At 50.8% G+C, this 19,674-nt stretch overlaps 1 protein-coding gene across 4 annotated transcripts in view; it reads right to left on the reverse strand.

Annotated features, from left to right (window-relative positions):
• Positions 1–19,674, reverse strand: part of kmt2a (lysine (K)-specific methyltransferase 2A) — a 61,995-nt gene that overhangs the window by 26,753 nt on the left and 15,568 nt on the right. For 2 of the 4 annotated variants that reach the window (XM_088619835.1, XM_088619832.1), the window contains exons 2-12: positions 12,899–12,971; positions 7,801–11,384; positions 6,538–6,715; positions 5,632–5,866; positions 4,887–4,951; positions 3,719–4,210; positions 3,214–3,287; positions 2,445–2,570; positions 1,505–1,618; positions 829–975; positions 466–564 (exon numbers count right to left, since the gene is read on the reverse strand). In XM_088619835.1, the coding sequence (XP_088475961.1) occupies positions 466–564; positions 829–975; positions 1,505–1,618; positions 2,445–2,570; positions 3,214–3,287; positions 3,719–4,210; positions 4,887–4,951; positions 5,632–5,866; positions 6,538–6,715; positions 7,801–11,384; positions 12,899–12,971 (5,187 nt within the window). The remainder of the gene's footprint in view (positions 1–465; positions 565–828; positions 976–1,504; positions 1,619–2,444; positions 2,571–3,213; positions 3,288–3,718; positions 4,211–4,886; positions 4,952–5,631; positions 5,867–6,537; positions 6,716–7,800; positions 11,385–12,898; positions 12,972–19,674) is intronic. The other 2 variants (XM_088619834.1, XM_088619833.1) reach the window with 2 other exon arrangements.

Consider the following 19,674-nt stretch of genomic DNA (forward strand, 5'->3'; position numbering starts at 1 on the left):
AGCGACCAAGCTACAGCTATGTGCAAATATTGTTGGCTCTGCTGGCGATACTGCTCCTTAGGCTGAAGTTAACTACTCAATATAGATCACTGAAACACCCATACCTTCCAATTATGTACAGAACTATAGTGAAAAATATCTTACTTTGGCATATTGGAATATGAGTTAATTTCTTGTTCTAGTTAGCTGCTATATCTTATTTAGTCCACTTATCTAATTTAGTTTAGTTATCTAGTTCTAGTTAGCTGCTGTATCTTACTTCTTCATGTTCCATATCATATTACTAATAAAGGAATCGGCTTGTGTTCTTGTCCAGATGGATACACGTCTGTGAACCATGGCGTGGAACTGTGCTCACTCATACAGCTGTGCTGCAGAGCCCGTTTCAGGCAGCCTGTCAGCTCTTGGGAATCTGGCTTGCTGATTCAGCAGCTCCTGGCAGCGCGTGTGAAACACTGTACTTGCCCAGATTCTCTTCTTCTTCGTGGGGCGGGTCGGGTGGTTGGGTCCCAGGCACTCGGGGTGATAGCTGTTTCGGCACTTATTGCACTCCAGCAGCTGCTGCTAAGGGACAGACCACACACAGGCACAGACTGTCAATCCCACAACCACGCCATTAACCGTCTTTCTGTATCCCAACTGTTAGAATTCGCTGTGAAATTACAGAACGCTTCTAATGTTCAATGAATTAGGAAGGATTGTCGAGATGAACAAAACGCTTCTTCCTAACTCCAGTTGTCATCATATTTGAGCATTCCCCAAAATACACGCCCATTTGAAGATCGGAATGACAAGACCGGCAGGCAGCAGGGCGCGCCCTCTCCTCACCTTGGTCTTTTGGTGCTGACGGCCGCAGACGTGACAGAAGCGGCAGCGCCGGCAGCACCAGTTCTCCCACTGCTCCTGTAGGGGGCGCTCTGTCTCATCCAAGCAGAAAAGATGGAAGGGCTCACAGCACACCTGGCAGAACACAAACTGGGGAGAGAGCAGCACATTCAGTCCAGCACGGTGAGCAAGCTCCCTTATGTGACTGTCAACACCCATTTGAGGTGTCAGCAGACTGCCTACCAGTAACTTGACCAACCAAATAATATCAATATGAGGCACAGCAAAAGCTCAGTTCCACAAACTATGAGGCCCTGTCCCTCACCTAAAACCATGAAAACAAGCTAACGGAATCAGGGACTGATGTCACACAGTGCTTTACTGCAAAAAAACAATCAACATTACTGTTTGTGGAAAAGAAAGGTGAAATAAAATTACATTACGAACAGCTACGCCACTGGAAAACTAAATCAATGGACTGCTATACACTTCAGTGTTATAGTGGCCCATTGTTACTGTTAAGTGTGTCACTGAAGAAAAACCGGCATCTCTCTGATTTGTTTTTCCCTTCTTAAGGAATGTGGATAGTAACAGAAGGGTTGCCCAGTTCCTGGTCACCGCTGCCACGCTCGCTCTGGTGTCTGGGAAGCACAGGGCCGCACTCCTGCCCCAGTCTCACCTCTACATGGCCACTGCTGGCACACAGGAAGCAGATGACCCTGGGGGTGATTGGCACAGAGGTGAGGACACTGAGCCCGCCCATCTCCCATACATTGTCGATGTCATAGTCCTCCTGCAGAGAAAAACCACACAGGCTTTCGGCAAGGCCTGTCCCATAGCAACAGCACTCAGCACTGCCCTTAGGCCTGCCACACAGGGAGAGACTGCACAAACAGAGATCAGGCTTGTTCGTTTACTATCGCGCACATCTCAGTTTTTATCTCACTGACAGTGTGTACACCAAATGACTGTCAACAAAACAAAACGAGCCTCGTTTCTTAAATAGGTGAATACATTAGAATATTTTAACTGCAAGTGTGAGGTGTGAGGTGAAAATGAAAAAGTTTCATTGACATATAAGTCTTAAAATGCATGCACATTGGGGAGCTTTCCTCCTCCTTCCTCTACACAGCTCCTGCAGAAGCCAGCTGTGAGAGGAGAAAGTCACAAGCTCATACTAACTATGCATGAGTCTGAGTCATCGTTCAGGAAATTCTGAAGTGGCTGCCTGCTCGTTAGCCACGATTCTTTCGCAGGCAATCAGCAGTGCTCCCCATTTATACAGCAACCTTATCCGCTCTTACTGGTCAGAAAGCTCCATATTGTAACTGACTCAATGGGCATCATCAAGAATTACCAGACTGTATTTTCAGTCTGTGGCTTGTTATTTGCAGCCCAGCACTAAAGATTGAAGAAAACCCTCACTTGACGAAGGCTCCACAGCCGAAACGTTATTTTTTTCTTTTCCTTTCAGCATGGAATAAACCTTTATCTGTAGTTTTGCGGCCTATGTGTGTACTCCATGCAGTAACAATGGGGCTGCCACTGCTCGCCACCAAGCCTCACTGACTCCTTCCAAGTGTTCAGAATGTGGTTCAGGGTGGCCGCAGGCCTCCTACCTTAAAATCCACTCTGATGCGATGCACTCCGTCGTAGGGCGGTCTCTGCTTGGCGCCGCCTCCAGTCGAGGGAGTGCTCAGCAAGTTTAAAGTACTGCTCTCGGGCTTGGTGGACGCGGGCTTCTCCTAACGGACAGGGGAGGTAGGACAAGAGTGAAGGGAGCCCCAGGAGGCAAACAGCACCTCGGAGCTACAAGTCCAACACTACGCTGCTCTACGGACGTGATAAACCGGCCGGAGGACTTTGAAACCATGACCGGATTGAAGCCTCTCCTGCAGACAGAAACACTGAAACCCTAGAGCAACATACTTTACCCAGGGTGCCTCACTCCATGCTCCAATACAATTAGGAGTCAGCACCTGCTGTGGGTGAAACTGCAATTATCTGGCGTCCCACCCTTATGCTCTGCTAGCTCTCGATGTGCAAATAATAAATCCCGAAAACGCATGAAACTAAGGCCAGCGAGATTCAACTAACGGAGGCCAATATGTGTAGCTCAGTTTAACACGAACAACCCCAGTCCCTGAAGGTCAGGTAGTTTCCTGGCTTTCCGGTTTACACTGCTTCACTGCCTCGGGTTTCCGTCTCACTTGAACAAATTGAGAGCACTGCAGGTTCAAAGTGGAAAGGGATCTCAAGGTATCTGCATACCCTCCTGGCCCAAGGGCAGCCCGGATCAGCCCTGCCCTAAACTGTGAGTCCCCCCTCTCTCACCCCCAGGGGGCACGCGGCGGTGAGGTTAGGGGGGGAACAGCATGGCACAGTTACCTTTTCTTTGGGTTTCTGCTTGGGCGGCGGGATGCATCGCATGCCCTGCTTCTTCGGCTGTTTCACCTCCGACACTGAAAAAGCATTTGAAAAGACAAAAGAAAATAGTTCAAGCACGCAGCAGGGATACTGCACACCACCTCCGCAGAGACATGCAAGAGGCTGACAAGTGAAACCACTGTAGAGGGCTACCCGCATGTGACAGCGCTGGTGATCTGCAAAAAGCAAAAAGATTTCTGAAACTCCCTGCTTGGAAAGGCCTTAGTTGGCCTTAACGTCTGTAGTCCAGCAGTTTCCAGTATTTCCTGACTTATGCTGCACTTTTTCTAGGCATCTAGTATTTAGTGGACAAGGAAATGACAACCTAACCACCAAAGAACAACAACAGTTTCTTAAGATGTCATGAGCAAAAGGCAGGATCAGCCCTGACAAACACATAAGCAGGGGTGGAACCTGGACTGTTCGTGTTAGCAGAGACCTGACAGCCCTACTGGGGAGCCCTGACCTGGTTCTGTCGCTGACGGAGTCGAGCTCGGCTGCTGCTGCTTCTTCTTGAGTTCGCTTGGAGGCGTCTTGCTAGAACCCTCCTTTTTTGACAGCGCTGGGCTTTGCTGGGGCTGGTGCTGGGAAGGTGGCGTCGGCGGTGGAAAAGGGGTGATGTGGGGAGAGGCAGGCGGGGGGGTAGGCTGGGGTAGTTTGCGTTCTTTCCTGGAGGCGCCACCAGGGGGCGCCACGGGCTGTTTGGTGTCCTGCGGCAGGGCGGAACTGGGAGGCTGGGAAGCCTCTTTCTGAGACGGGCTCGGTGGACGAGGTGGAGGCTGTTTCTGCTTCTGCTCGCTGTGCTTTGGGGGAGGGGTTTCGCTCTTTTTAGGAGTGGGCTCCTCCCTCGAGGGGGGCAGGGCTGGCTTCTGATTGGTCTCTGACGACTGAGTCTTGGCGGAATGCGGCGGCTCCTTTTTTTCCTGCGCTTTGGTCTTCTTCTTCTCCTTCTTTGCTGCTGGAGAGGAAATAAAAAAAAATGAATGGAGCGCCAAAGAAGCATGCGGCAAAGCAGCTTCATCATCAGTGGGTAGATCTGCGGTGGGTGTGATTACAGAACTCTCTAAAAAGTTACCAATAATGTATGGCATGGCAAGAACAAGAAAACAAGAACAAGAACGATGCTGCAGAGATCTCATAAAGTAAAGAATGTGCCTCATCGTTATACAGGCAATGTGACACAGTGATGTAATTTGACCTTTAAAACTCACTAGCCAGATGGGCTATCGAACACGGTAATGTGGAGACCCATGTATCTACCAGAGCAATCTGAGCAAAGATTAGGACACAGCACCACCCTACCCAGGATTTGAGCACCACGACCTTCTGGGTCAGAGTCCAGACCCCTGCTTCACATTACTACCCTACCAAGTCTGTTTCAGGTTAAAACATGAATCAGAACCACAATCACATTCAATACTCATCTTCTTTGTACAGTGAGCTTCATGAACTATCACTGCTCCATGAATACCTTAGTACTCTTCAAACATACTGTAGATACAGCTTTTATCTGTAATGGTAATAACATAAGCTGCAGGCAATACTGGACCCGCAGAGCTCTCCGATCCTGATGGGAATATTAATGCCTTGAAACACATTAACATGGAAAACTGACACGTTTTCAGGCCACTGACCTTTAGCTTGTTTCTGAAGGTATGCTTTTGAAGGCATCCACTGGAGATTCTGACACTTCCTCACCCTGGAAAGGAAAAAAGGGAGAAGAGATTGCTTTATCCCCAGGTAGCCCTCGACACCTTCTTGCCTTCAAAGTGCACCTAGTTTCATGTGCAAACTCGCCAGGAAGTTGAGCTGTGGTTCCGCATGCGATCACTGGATTTCTTTTTTAATGGTTATGGGGGAATAAAAGATAAAAAATACTGATCGCAGAATTCTGAAAATTAACAGCCGATGAATTCAGATATATCTAGTTTTTTTTTTCCCAAATCTCAGGTCAACTGCAGGGTTTTGTCATAGACCGGGGTATTCAGACCTGGTCCTGGGGCCACATGCCTGCTGGTCTTCATTCCAGCCGAGCTTAACTGCTTCACTGAATCAATAACTGCAATCGAACCAATCCGTTTCTCAATCAGAATATTTGTACGTTTTTTTCTAATCAAAAATTTGGGTTCCGCTACAGATCTATGAAACGGAACAGTTAAACGACGACCTCTGAGAGCTGGGAACAGCCAATGAATCCTCTTGAATGAAAGAGAGGATAAAGATAAAGGAGGATGGAAAATAAGAGGATGAGGATAGAAAATTCCTTAAGTGAATCCTTTTCTGAAGTCAGTTAGGGGTTCGACTGAGTAAACTGAGAGCTGAACAGGACTGGGAACCCCTGTCCCACACTGCGTTCAACACCGGACAGACAACACCCACTTGCAGCACTGTTTCTTGATGTTACGCCCCCCGAATTTGGGCTTGTCCAGGCAGTTGGTGCAGACGCCGCAGTCCTCGGGCACCTGGCACCCAGGGCACTGCCCGCAGCGCCGCGAACGCCGCCCCTTCTTCACCGGCGGCTCCTGGGGGGCCTTCTGGCGTGTCACCGGCTTAATGGGCTTGACTGGGGGGGCCGGGGGCTCGGCTTCTTCGGAGCCCGCCACCGACGACTTGTCTGCGCGGAACAGAGGGGAACAAGCCTTCGTGTTAGTGAAGCCCACTCGAAACACTCGAAACTGCTGCAGCTCAGCTATAACTTTGAGCCTCTGCTTCAATTCAAGCACCGAACCAGGCCTCTACTCTCTATACTTCCAAAATAGTGCTAAATGTTTAAGAGCACATCCTTCCAGGAGGTAATTAACAGGGGGGTAACAAGAGGTCTCGACGTGATGCGGCCCTTCCTGCTCACTAGTCCCTGTAATAACTCATGTAATGAGATGTCAGAGCAAATAAGTACAGGTTGTGCGGTAGACATTCACCGCAGAAATATTCTATCACGTCATCTGCGTGCAGAGTTAAAAAGTGAGTAGTATTTTTCAGGACTCTTGAAATCAAGAGCAAAGTTTCTATTGGATTAAAAGAAACGTATTCAAAACCCTGATTGTTTACAATGTCAGAGGGCCGGATCACGTCACCAGGAGTTTTGTTTTGCCTTGTTCTGAATCACAGAACATGGGCTGCGCATACCTGGAAATGTTGTAAACTGGAAGCTACTGTGTACATTTTACTGTCATTGTGGTTTGAAATGCACTCATCCATGCTGATTCTTTCTGTCCCCAAATATAAAAACAGCACTGCAGGTCCCCTTTAAGGGTGCGGTAAAGGAACCGAGTTTCGAGATCTCACCATCATTTCCCATGGAAGACAGGATCTTCTCCCTCTCCTCCCATGGCAAGGCACTGAGGGTGGGCATGTCGTCCGGAAAAACAGCTCGGTTCCGGCCCAGAGCCACGGCCGCCCGCCGGCAGACGTGTTTGATGCGCGGCCCGCGAGCCGACGTCTCCGAGGAGTCGCTCTCCTGGCCCTGTCGCAACGTGAGAGAGTGCACGGCGTAAAGAGCTGTGACGTTACAAGCGCACGCAAGGAAACGCGTGGCGAAACCAGCTACAGCTCCCTTCAAGCTTTACAACAGATGTTGACATTTCTGAATCATCCTTTTAACAGGTGTCGAAAAAACAGAGAGAACGGACTGTCCTTAACACATCGACTGGATTGCTTTTCCCTTTTATTTTCTGCAGACAAATGTCCAAGCTACATTGCAAAGGTATGGTGGGCATTTTAAAAAGTAGGAAACCTGAACCACCTGTGAAGGGGACTCTCCCAGGTGACTGTACCCAGCAGGGTGGGAGCTGGGATTAAACAGCCAAGAACTTGTAGTGATGTCAGAGAAAGCTGTGCTACCCCTCCAGTCACAAGCTCTCCTGTCGCACAGTATGGAGCCTGCCGAGTGTCAAATTACAAACATCTCTTGTGTGTCGGAGAGACATAATCCTATCCCAAGTGTGCGTGGCATAACATAACACAAGTGTGGACAAATTGGGAAGGCCGATCTGTAAGAAGAGATCTAAACAATAAATCCCAATCCATAAACAAGATAGATCTTAATGAATATCTACTAGATTAAATTACATAGATCCGAGGCACTGTTTTTATTATTTTGTAGGTTTCCGCATTGAAACAGGATGCATGTTTCTTTTCTTTTTTGATCTTCAGCCCCACCCCACCCCACACCCCCCCAAAAAAAACACCTGGTCTAATCATTTCAGAACACTACGGCCTGCAGCTACTGGAAAGCAAAGATGCTGCCCGCTGCTCTTTTCAGTTTCAACTGAAGCACTGCTAGTTTCACTACAGATCTCAGCAAACTGACTGCTTTTCAAATGACTGGGCTGCACAACAGGCAAGTTGGAGCATGTCTGGACAAGTTGAACACCTGGAATTACCACTAGAAAACCCCCCAAAATAAAATAAATGGCACGTGCTTATTCCGCAGTGGCTAGAGGTCGGGGAGGAGAGAAGTTTTTAAAAGGGCACCGCAGACAACAAATTCCCGGCTTTGAGGGTGTTAACACATTCGGTGAGCCCGACGGGTGTTTGCCAACAACTTACCTGTGCTTTGGGCTGGTCAGCCGTCTTCAAGGACTTGTTCTTTTCAATCTTGTACAGCTGCGCCTTTGCCTTCTTCAGGAGGCCGGCCACCCTCCTGTCTGCCACCTGCTGCTTTTCCACCTGGGCGAGCATGGACCCCAGGGAGGGCACGGGGGCCTGCTTGCTGGGCGGGCCAGGCTGCGGGGTTTGCTGAGCTGGGGCCGTGGCCTGCGAGTGACCTTTCGCCTTCTCCTTCTCCTTCTCGCCAGCGTCGGCCTCCTGGCCCTTCTCCGTCGACCTGCCCTTCTTGGAAAGGCGGCCCTTGGTGGTGGGAGGAGTGGTGGCTGCATGGGACGTCCCATCTGGAGGCCCCAGAGACGGAGGTGCCTCGCTACTGGGGTCGAGAGAGACGGGTTTCTTCCTGCCGGGAGTCTTCTTAGGGGCAGAAGGCGCAAGGGCTTCCTCACTCTCCTTGGCGTCCAGAGAGAAGAGAATGGGCGCCGAGTTGGCCTGCGTGGCTGCCTCTCCTCCAGCACCCTTGCCTTTCCTCTCCCGCTCCTTCCGGGCCTCCTTTTTATTCTCCTTCTCCCTTTCCCTGGGTCTCTCTGGTTCCCTCTCCTTCTCCTTAGGACCCGACTCTCGGGATGCCGAGACGCCTCTCTCCCTGCTCGCTTTCCCTGTTCCTCCTGTGGCCGGGGGGCTGGTGGCGAAGAGAGGGAAAAGCGAGGACGAGGAGACGGAAGGGCTGCTTCCCACTCCCACTCCGGAGGAGAAGGACTCTCCTGCTCCTCCCAGGCCCCCGGTCTGTCTCCTGCTGCAAGTCTGATAAGAGTCCGCTGTCCCCTCGGTCGGGTGACCCATGCAGCCTGGCGAGAAGGTGCTGAAAGGGGCAGGAGTTAAGGCACTGGTGGCTAGAGAACTGATGGCAACGCCTGGCAAGGAACTGGAGCTGCTGCTGGTACTTGTGACAGAAGCCGCCAAGGGAGAGAGTTCAGCGGAGGTCTTACCCAACTGGGTCCCGGACTGGCTGCTTCTGGTGGTCATGGAGTGCGAGGGCGACCTGGGTTGGCCCCGCAAGGGGCTGAAGACCCTCCTCCTCCTACACCGGCGCTGGTTTCTACTGGCAGAGGAGGAGGAGGAGGAGGAGCTCTGAAGAGGGGATGACAGGGAACCCTGGCCGCCGCCCTTGGAGGCCGGGAGGGTGACCGACTCAAAGATGCGGGAGTGCGCCTCGCTGGGGGTGAAGCGGGGGGCGCGGAGCAGGGGGCTGCGCTTGTGGAGCGACGGCTCAAACCGCGAGGGAGTATGGTCGTGCTGGTGGCGATGGTGGTGGAGGGGAGCGAAGAAACGGCTGCCGGCTCCCGCTGTCCCGCCGGACGCAGAGAAAGCCCCGGCTCCACTCCCACCGCTCCCACCCCCTCCACCTCCAGAGCTGGGGGACACCAGCCCCACATCTTCGGGGGTCAGGGGGGGTGGCCGGAAATTGTCGAAGATGGGCTTCCGGATGAGGCCCTCCTTGGCGTACTTTGCCGAAGAGAAGTACTGCTGGTCCGGGCGGGAAACGGAGGTCCAGCGGAAAGTGGGCTCCCGCAGGATTGACTTCCGCTTCTCCTGAAGAGGTGACACCACCGGCGGAGCAGAGATGAAGGGAGCGATGGGGTGAGGCATAATCCAGGGGGAATGCGGGTGAGGCTCCGCGATGGCAGCGGTCGTGGTGGAGCCCGGCTGCGGATGCTGCGGCGGCAAGGGAGGGGTGAGGAGAGGGGGCGGCGGGGGAGACGAAGACGAAGAAGCCGTGGAGGAGGCCTGCTGTGACCCCACCTGCGCCGAGGATGACAGCAACCCCCCCACCACGGCGCCGCTAACTGTCGTTTTCTTCCCTGGACCGGACGAACCGCCCCCGCCGCCCGATGTCAACGTCCCCCTCCCGATCCCCTGCCCCCGACGGCCCCTCCTGCCTCTCTCTGGCTCGGATGGGGGGGAAGGCGGCCGGGAGACGCGAAGGAGCCCAGACTCCCTTTCGCCCTGGGAAGAAGGGGATTGGTCAGGCTCTTCAGAGAGAGCCTGGGTGCCCTCCGAGGCCTGGGAGTCGCTGGAGGAGTCCAGGCTGGGGCTGCTGGAGCGGGAGGACTCCCCCGAGGAGAGCTGCGAGGAATGCTGGGACACGGCACTGGAGCCGCAGGAGGCCGCGCTGCTGCTGAAACGCCCGTTGCTGGTGCTGTTGTTGCAGCTGCCGCTGTTGAGCAGGGTGGCGGCGGCGGCGGCGGCGGCGGCCGCCACGTTCACGCTGGGGCCTGGCGGAGGAGGAGGTGTGGGAGTGCTGGTAGAAGCAGCGGCTCCACCCGAAGCAGCAGCACTGGCAGCAGCAGTGGACACGGGCACGGAGGAAGAGGGCGGCAGAGAAGCCACCGTGGTGGGCGCAGCCTCCAGCCGAGCCATCTTGAGGTGGGGAGGGGGGGGGCCGAAGCTACCCTCGTCCTCGATGAAGCGCTTGGGTGTCTTGATGATCCTCAGGGAGACGGTGCTGACCACCGGCATGATGAACTGGCGGATGTTCTTCAGCTGCGTCCTCCTCCGCCTCCTGATGCCCGAGTCGATGCCGGCAGAGCCCTGGCTGCCGATGGCGGCGGCCTCCTTCTCGAGCATCTTCTTCTTCTGCGCTCCCTTCTTGGCACGCTGCAGCAGCTGCTTGGCGATGGTGGCATCGGGCCGCTTGGAAGGCGGGACGATGCGCACCGGCTTGATACGCCGGGGGCTCTGCCGGACCCCCACAGCCCTGCCTGACCCCGGCCGCGGAGGAGAAGTGGAGAGCAGAGAGATTGCGGACAGGGTCTGGGGGACAGGGCCAGCAGCGGTGAGGGCATCCAGAGCCTGCGAGGGCCTCAGCTTGAGCTGCTGGGGAGAGCCTGAATCCCTCTCCTTTCGAACCCGGAAAGTCTTTTGCTTGAGAGACGCTGCCTCCACGAGAGCCGTCTGCGGAGAGGAGGAGGCAGAGACTTGTACGGAGGAGGCGGCGGCGGCCTGAGCTCTGAGACGCTCGGCAGATGGCGGCCTCCCTCGCCTTCGCCTTGGCACCACTGGTACCGGGACTCCTTTCCTCCCGATCGCCTTGAGCCGGGACTTGAGGGGGCCCAGCTTGACACTACGCAGCCGCTTGATTTTGGTTATCTTGGAGATCCGCCCCATCCTGGGCAGCTTGGAGAGCTTGGCCACTCCTTGCTGCTGCTGGTGCTGCTGCTGCACGGACCCCAGGGGCGTCCGTTTCGCCGCCTTCTTCTCTTTCTCATCCTCCGCCAGGTCTCTGCGAGGGGCTTCCCCCAGGCTTTGCTGCAGTGCCACGCTCTTGTCCTCTGCCCCAGAGAGGCTCCTGGGCTGCCATTCTCTGTGGCCTCCAGAAGCTGGAGGGCGGCCTCTCCTCTTCTCTCCCGAGCCAGGCGGCCTCCCCGGTGGCCTCTTCACCTTTTCCGGGGGCCGGCCGGGGCCCTCCGATCTGCTGTGGGGAGAGGTAGCAGGCGAGGGAGAGGAGTCGAAGGCCGTGGCCTCCCTCTGCGTGGTCAGGATCCTGGGGGGACGGCCCCTCGGTTTTCTTTCCTGACGAGACTTGACTGCAAAGACAAGGAAAACAATACAAGAGAGCCCTTATTAAAGAGCAGTTATTAAATCTCGGTAACAAAACAAATGAAGCTCTAGAAAAATTTCACACATTTCACACCAAGCACAGAATCGGGAACTTTGTGAAAGTCGCCACGTTGTCGCAAACTCGCATTCGATTTCCCACGAATTGCGACGTGAAGCAGCCCTTCCTGCTCACGAGTCACATCTGCAGATGTAATGTGTTTTACAAGCAGACAAGTACGGGTTCTGCAGCAAATATTTCGCCGCAGAAATGTTCCAACATGATCTGCAGGCAGAGTTAACATGCAAGTTGGATTTGTCAGCAAAACCATCTCAAAGTTGAGAGTAATATTTCTATTGGATTAAAAGAGATGTATTCACAAGCCTGTGAATCACGCCATATGGCGCTGCATATACCTGGAAATGCAATCTATTTTGTGGTATAAATTGGAGGTCTTACAAGTTACTGTGTACATTTTACTTTTATTGTGGTTTGAAATGCACTCAATGCTGATTCTTTCTAACCCCAAAATATAAAAACAGAGTTGCATTTCCCCTTTAAAGATTTCTCATTAAATACCGAACTGGGCTCACGTCATTAGCACCTATTGCTTGAACCATCAGAAACCTATCAGAAGTGAACCGAGACGCAGGCAATCAGCATTGTTCTGGGAAGACCACTTGAAGGAACCTCTAGAATCTAATATGGTATCATTAGCCAGCAGCCATATCTCTCTGCAACTCACAACTAGCAAACCACTGAAGTTAAGCTGGTGTGAGCCTGGTCAATACCTGGATGGGAGACCTCCTGGGAAAAACTAAGGTTGCTGCTGGAAGAGGTGTTAGTGGGGCCAGCAGGGGGCGCTCACCCTGCGGTCCATGTGGGTCCTTATGCCCCAGTACAGTGATGGGGACACTATACTGTAAACAGGCGCTGTCCTTCGGATGAGACGTAAAACAGAGGTCCTGACTCTCTGTGGTCATTAAAATTCCCAGGGTGTTTTTTCGAAAAGAGAAGGGGTATAACCCCGGCGTCCTGGACAAATTTCTCCTGGCCTTTATCCATTATGGCCTCCTAATAATCCCCATCTTAAATTGGCTTAATTACTCTGCTCTCCTCCCACTGAAAGCTGATGTGGGGTGAGCGTTCTGGCGCACTATGGCTGCTGTCGCATCACTCAGGTGGGGCTGCACATTGGTGGTGGTGGAGGGGATCCCCATTACCTGTAAAGCGCTTTGAGTGGAATGTCCAGAAAAGCGCTATATCAGTGTAAGCAATTATTATTATTATTAGGGGGTAAGAACTGCTTAAGGAACATGCCTGTCACATTAGTGACAGCACTTTTGGATTCCCCCAATCCTGAGACAAAAAAAAATGACCCAGATGTTTATGATGGGACAAAAAAAACTGAACAGTCCAAAATACCCCTGTTTTATCTGAATGTCAGTTCAGAAGAACTGTGAAAGGTCATAACAGGTCACGGACTTCACTGAAGCTCCATACCTGTAGGGCTCCTCGCCGAGCTGTGTATCCTTCTGTTTTCATGGTGCGTACCAAATCCTAAAAATGTCTCTTCCTAACGGAAAAAAAACAGAAGGGAACAACTCACATAATCAAGATATTACAAGGTGCATAACAATGACTTTCAAAATATCACATACTGATGCACAAGGAAGACAAGGTGCCAGGAATTACTGGTGTAGTGACGAATGGTTTGATGAAAAAATCAGAAAAGTTCTGCCATGGCCATTCATGAGAATCACAGAAGTATCAATTTTTTGCTGGACAGAGGCTGCTAAGGTTATGGTATGAAAGCTCTCGTTTCTGAACAAGTCATCCGTGCCTAAAACACCGAGCAAGAAATTAAATCCCCTTGACAAGTTGGGGAGGTCTGATGTTGCACTTGTCTGCTGACTCAATCGGTTTCTTTCATTCTGTTTCACAGAAGTTCAAGATTAGGCGCTGAACAGCTACAGGCTATTAAAATAGTCTTTTAAACTATATGACTCTGTCCTTTGTGCAAGTGAGGAACAGCAAAGGGCAAACAGAGAGGATCTTTTGTTCTGTCCTTCAGTTCAACCACCATCATCTCCTTTCCTTCATATTTCTGCTGACAGTTCATTTGCCTTGTCATTCTCAAGACAAGACCCTGTCTACCCCCATCACAACCCCTGTCAGAGCTCAAAAACCCCCAGCAGGAAACCAAAAATGGCCAATGCAGACCACAATCAAAGGGGCTTCCCAGTACAGTTTAACACATCAGAAACTGCACCAGGACAGCTCATTTTTGTAAACCACTGGCTTTTAACCCACATTATAGAAGAACAAAAACCCAGCTTTCTGTGGCCACGAAGAGCTGCTATCACGCCTGTACAAGACCCAGATTCTTCACTTAGTTTTATGTTGTTTTCTTACAGTGCATATTGCATTATATTGCATATTTTTCAAAACAGATTTCAAAGAAATCTGACTGTACATAACACGCACTCCTACATAAAAAAAACACTGAAAAACAACTTAAAAAAAATAAAACTTGCTGTCTAAAAGTCTTGAATCTCATCCAAGCCCAGATGGCCAGATGGCTCTCTGTGCCTGGAAAGGTGACACACTGTAAAATGCATTTACTCATGACTTTAGAAATTCAATCGTGCAACCGCTACAAAAGCCAAACAACAACAACAACCACCAGCTTTGGTCTCCTTTAATCAAGAAATGTATATATTTAAAAAAGCATCACGCTAAAATTTTGTAGGAAAATGGGAAGAATGATGAGAAGCAAACAAATGTTTTAAGATACTCCAACCAATGCTTGTGACTCATTTGTACATGATGAACCTTTAAAAATTGTGAAAATGGTTAAAAAAAAAAGTTACAGTTGCCCCTGTAACTCGAGGCTGATGAATAAGGACACTGTTCCTGCTTTTTCCCTGCGAGGCACTGAGGATGCTCAAAATCTTCACCCCCTCACTCTCAGCGGCCAGTCACAGTTTTAGCAGGAGCAGCTCACTTGGCAGGAAGTCGTGTCTGAGGATTCCCAGAATGCAACTGATGGCTGATTGCCACGGTGTTGGGAAGGGGCAAGTGGAGGGCTTTAACTCCTGTCCAGTCATATCTCTACACCAAGTTTATAAAACGAAACTTGTCGTAGACAATGGGCGTTAAAATACGCCCACGCAGAGTCGCGGTCTGTCGTTTAACAGTCCCAGCCAAGTCGCAGATAACTTTGGTGCGGTTTGAGGTATACATTATCAATCGGGCCAGAATTCACTGACATCGACAAGCAATGATCCCTTTGCAAGAGGAGATAGTGTCCTGGCATTTTTTTTTTAAAAAGAGGCCACAGTCCACCACACACAATTAATCAATTAAAACAGACCAGGTTTTCACATCAACATGTGAATCAGCTTAAACTTTCATTAAACAGTGACTGGCGTGAAAGAGACTAGGCACAAACGAGCTCTCGTTACCCAGATGAGCTGTAGGAATATTTTTCTGATGGTTCTCATACAGAAATTCAGAGACTAGAAAATGAAAGTCAAGTCCAAGTCTTATCTGACTCTGATCTGGTGTATCAGGAGGCTGAGATAATGGCAGATGTGCAGTTATCTTGTGGTTCAGGAGTAATTGGAAATGTAAGGTCAGGCAGAGATTATCCCAATTTAGGCGTCTAGGAAGCCCTTCACTGAGCTCATTCACACTTCACTGATGGAAAAGCAGTTCTAATTCACCACCCCAGCAAAAGCGTGTAATCTTTTGCCCAAAAATATACGTCATATTCATGTTTACGGGTATAATTAAAAGTACACTCTTAAAAAAAACCAAAACAACATAAAATCAACATAAAAACTCGCTGGATCACCTGTAAATATATATGCAATACCATGCACATTCAAGGCCCCTCTGGACAATTCCCAATCAGTCAGATGACATCTTGTACCTCCAGCAACCTTAATTACTGCAGCTGCAGAAAATGCCCAGCTGTCTACATTGGTGAAACAGGAAGAAGACTGGGAGACTGCTTCAGGGAACATGTCAGGGCTGTGAGGACCAAAGATCTCTTCCAAGCCCATAGTTTCTCATTTCACCTCTAAGGGCCATAATCACACTGATCTCTCCATGTTGTGTTTCTTTTCTTCTCTTTCAACATGGAATACACCTTTACTTGTTGCTGTGCAGCCTACGCAAGCTGACGCAGCTCCCTACTTCAACATCAAATCACTTTGTGAAAAATTAAAGCAAGGGCACACTTTGAAATCAAATGTACATAGAAGAAGGCACAGCACAAGTATATTGCGATCTCTCCTGGATGCAGTATAAACCTGCATCATCACAGTGAAACTCAAAGTCCGTGATTACTCAATACACACTGCTTCACCAGGGCTCAAAAGGATGTTCCTCACTTCAGCCACCAACAGCGACTTTTCCCCCCAGCACAGATGCCTGCTGTGTGATGTCACCAATTGCATCACGCAGCCTAGCAACAGCCGCTGCTACAGATACCTGTCTGAAGCTCAGAGGCCAGGTCACCTCACCGGGCGTCTTCTCTGCTTCCCGGGGAAAAATACTGTAAACAAATCTCTCCGGCTCTGCTGCCAGGATGAACGAGCTGTGCCTCAGCTGTGCCTGCAAACCACCAACTAAGATTTAAAGGAAATATCGGTATTGGTTTTTATTTTGTCCCTGAAAGGTGTTCCTTTTCCTATACACTACTCACAGGGCCACACTGGAACTCCAGTTACCAGCACCTTCAGCAAGACTCTGTTCATATGAGCAACCTCAGTTTTTAGCTGCACAAATTCATTCCGACATGCTGCGCTTAAGACTTGAAGATATCACAGAAGCAGGAGGAACACTTTTTTTTTGCCTTTTGAACTGCAACAACTGTGCACATATATTCACAGGAATTGCGAATTTCTCTTCGGTGTAACGGGCGTTCTGGGGGGGGGGGGGGGTCAGCCAATGCCCATCTCAAAGGGGGGGCGTGCCCACCCAGCCCCTGCTGACCCTCAAGCTTGGCCACAGCTTTTCCCCAACTCGTACTAGATCACACTCCCAATAAGGGCCTTACTCGGGCCCACCAGAGCACCACGCTTTCCAATCCCTCCGGTCCAGAAACAACACCCAGTACGTCTGCAAGACTCCCCGTCCGCAACTCAGGCTGTCGAGCAGGGCCAACTCGCTTCCTGGTTTATCGCACAGGTCTCTATACCCTCGCCCCGCGCCCCTCCTGTTGAAAAGAAACGATTAGGAAACACTGAACTGTAGGTCAAACATACCGCTGACAAGCACAAAGCAGCAGCTTTTAAGAAGGCCTGAAGTGCTCGGTGCCGTGCGTGAAGGGAGGGAGAAAAATCAATGGCCTGAAGTCATTCTGACAAGCGGCCCTCCAAGACACCGACACCTCTCCCGCACAGCGAGGCTCTCTCGCGCTCACACTCCCGGCCTGTCCTCCCCCCTCACGCCAGGAGCACTGCGAGATGTAAACAACCTCCCGGGACATCTGAGGGAGACAGAAGGAGGAGACGAGAGGGAGGGAAGCCCCCCCCCGCAGCCTCGCCACCTCGACAAAGGGACTCGCGGAGGGGCCCGACACGCCATACGGTCGCAAGGCGCGCGCACACACACAGGCGCCCTCGCGGCAGAACTCGCACACCTCCGCGTGTGGGATTGGGGGGGGGGGGCTGGGCAAAGGCGCAGCTCGTTAAAAATGGTGAGGAGGGGGGGGGGTGGGGGGGTGGAGGAGGGCCGATAAGAGGGGATACGCTCGGGAAATCAGAACGGAACACAAGGTGACAAAGAGGAGGAAAAGAGGGGGGCAAAGTGTCGCTGGGAACAGGAATAAGTGGTGGGGGGGGGGGGGGGCCGCAGGAGGAGACAGAAAACGCGCGACAAAACAGCTCGCGGCGGTAGCTGAGTGAAAGGAAACCGAAGCCAGCCTTCTGACTTTCATCAGCCTCGCTCAAAGCTACCCGTCCACCAAAAAGCCACACATTCTGGCTCTTTTCCGGGAGAAATAGCAGCGTTATTCCACAAGAATGCAGTCTCTTTTTAGGAATGACACAAACCCGCTTCACCACAAGATGCGGGAAACAGATGGATAGAGCTATAAACGTTTTGGAACAAAAAGGCCTGTATGTCGCGCTTCTTTTCTTCAATGCATTTTCGAGCAAGAGCTCACCATGTGCTCCACCATCACTACTATTTCACTAGCATCAGACACTGAGGGCTAACCTAATGAATCAGCATCCACAGTGCACCTGGTCATTTGGTCCACACACCTACCACTGTGGTCATGAGGGACCCATATTTAACCATGGTTCTGCACCCCCCTCAACATGTAGGCAGGCCCTCTGGCCCGAAGACAAGCCTACATCAATTTTTGAGAATGGTCAAGACCTTAGTCAGCGAAATGCCCCCAACACTTTGTAATGGGGCAGTAGCCTCCACTTCTGCATCTCACGAAATGCAGAGGGGGGGGAATTACGACAATGTACAACTGGATCACACCTTTAGGGCACACGATGCATCCAGTTCACACCACCAGTGGGATTCGTTACAAAAAGCCAGGGCATCAGCCAATGCACCTGTTCAGCTCAGAGGTTAAAATCGTCACTAGCCCACAGCTACTGGTATATTCGCCAAGATGCGAAACACACCGGGGCAAAGCACCGAGCAGGGTGGGCGTTGACTGACCAGCGTCCTCTCTTGGGACGAATCTGCAGGCCTGCAGTGACATCAGCGAAAAACCTGCCACACTTCCAACAGGAAAGGGCTGGAGATCAATGGCTCTGACCTTATTCGGCCTGTGCGGGTATAGAAAGGCATTGGAAGGTTGAATCTTAAAACTACTGGCAATCAGATGTGTATACAATAACAGATCCTCAGCCACAGCTTGGCCACGCGTCGGACACAAACTTTCCGGAGTGTGAGCTCTCCTCGATCTGAGAAGTCATCTGGGAGGTAGCACAATCCACAAGCCCTCCCACACTGCCAGTGCTATATATGGTTCCAGAATTAACAGCTGCTCATCCCAAACCTCAGCATCTCTTTACCCAAGTCCAGTCCCTGCACATATTTATTTCCATTTTGTCTGCACTCCCAGTTCCACCTACCCTCTCAGCTGTGACTGTGAGATCTGGGAGTCTCCAGGCAAGTGGTACAACCCTTGCTCATCAAATTAGTGTTTTGCTGATGCTTAACGTGGAAAGACGAATTAGTGCCACGGCTTGGCAGATGAAATAGTCCTTTAACAGCGAGACGGTGAACAGCTTGTTTGTTGTTTACTTTGCTTGTAGCCCACCTCTAGACAGCAGGATGTTATTTTTGCTCAACCCAGTCAAAGCACGCAGATTACTCATTGCCTTCATTCATTCCTGACTTCCATCCTCCCACAGCTACTCCACTGCTAACACTCGGAAATGGTTCCTTCTTCTGTTGTTATGGTACTAGCAGGTCTTTGTGCTTTTTGTGCTCATCATCCAAACTTTATTTCTCAGTGAGGCACAAAACAAACAGAAATCGTGTGTTAAGTCTTTCTCGCTGCCAGATGTCTAGTAACTGCTGTAGAGTTTTCTCTCCTTCTGTGCAACCAGCTGTTCCTATGCTCTGACCATGCATTCATATATATACTACATGTACATAGTACCCCATAGATAATACCATGTTAACTTCCTTTCAGTTTTCCAATTTGAGTGCCTTTCAATCATTACTTATCTTTCAGAATATTCTAAAGTGTCCCCCTACCCAACCACCCACACCCCGTATATATACTAGCATTTGAGGTTGACTAATTGCCAAAACTTGCTTTTATTTTCGAACACACTTCATTTCAGTTCTTTGAAGCTGCAGTTCTTGTAGGTTTATTCTTATTATCTACTGCTTGGGCTCACCTGCCCGTCCTGAATGATGTCTGATTGCAAATAAACCGTTCATTTACTGTTTGCGAATCCTACTGGGTACAGTCAGACAGTGAGTATTTTTCTTTATTTCCCAACCAAAGGAAATCAACAACCGAGATCGAATTGCTCTCCTCCAGTCGCATTTTACAAAGCCAAAACAAGTAGGATGTTGGTTCCCTGCGGTATCCGGAGATGCAGTGAACACCATGATCTCCCAACAGGCAGATTCACTGCAGCAGGGTCAACGAGTTCTTGCTCTTCCGCTGGGGAGTACGTGCTCCGGGACTGAGGGTCACAGATGACGAGGCAGGGAGTGACAGGGAGTGACTCACCCAGTGCTGCACAGAAAATCACAGATAGATCAAAACAAGCTCAGAGCCG

Source organism: Lepisosteus platostomus, chromosome 25, assembly GCF_059453375.1.
Source record: "Lepisosteus platostomus isolate fLepPlt1 chromosome 25, fLepPlt1.hap1, whole genome shotgun sequence".
Taxonomy (NCBI): domain Eukaryota; kingdom Metazoa; phylum Chordata; class Actinopteri; order Semionotiformes; family Lepisosteidae; genus Lepisosteus; species Lepisosteus platostomus.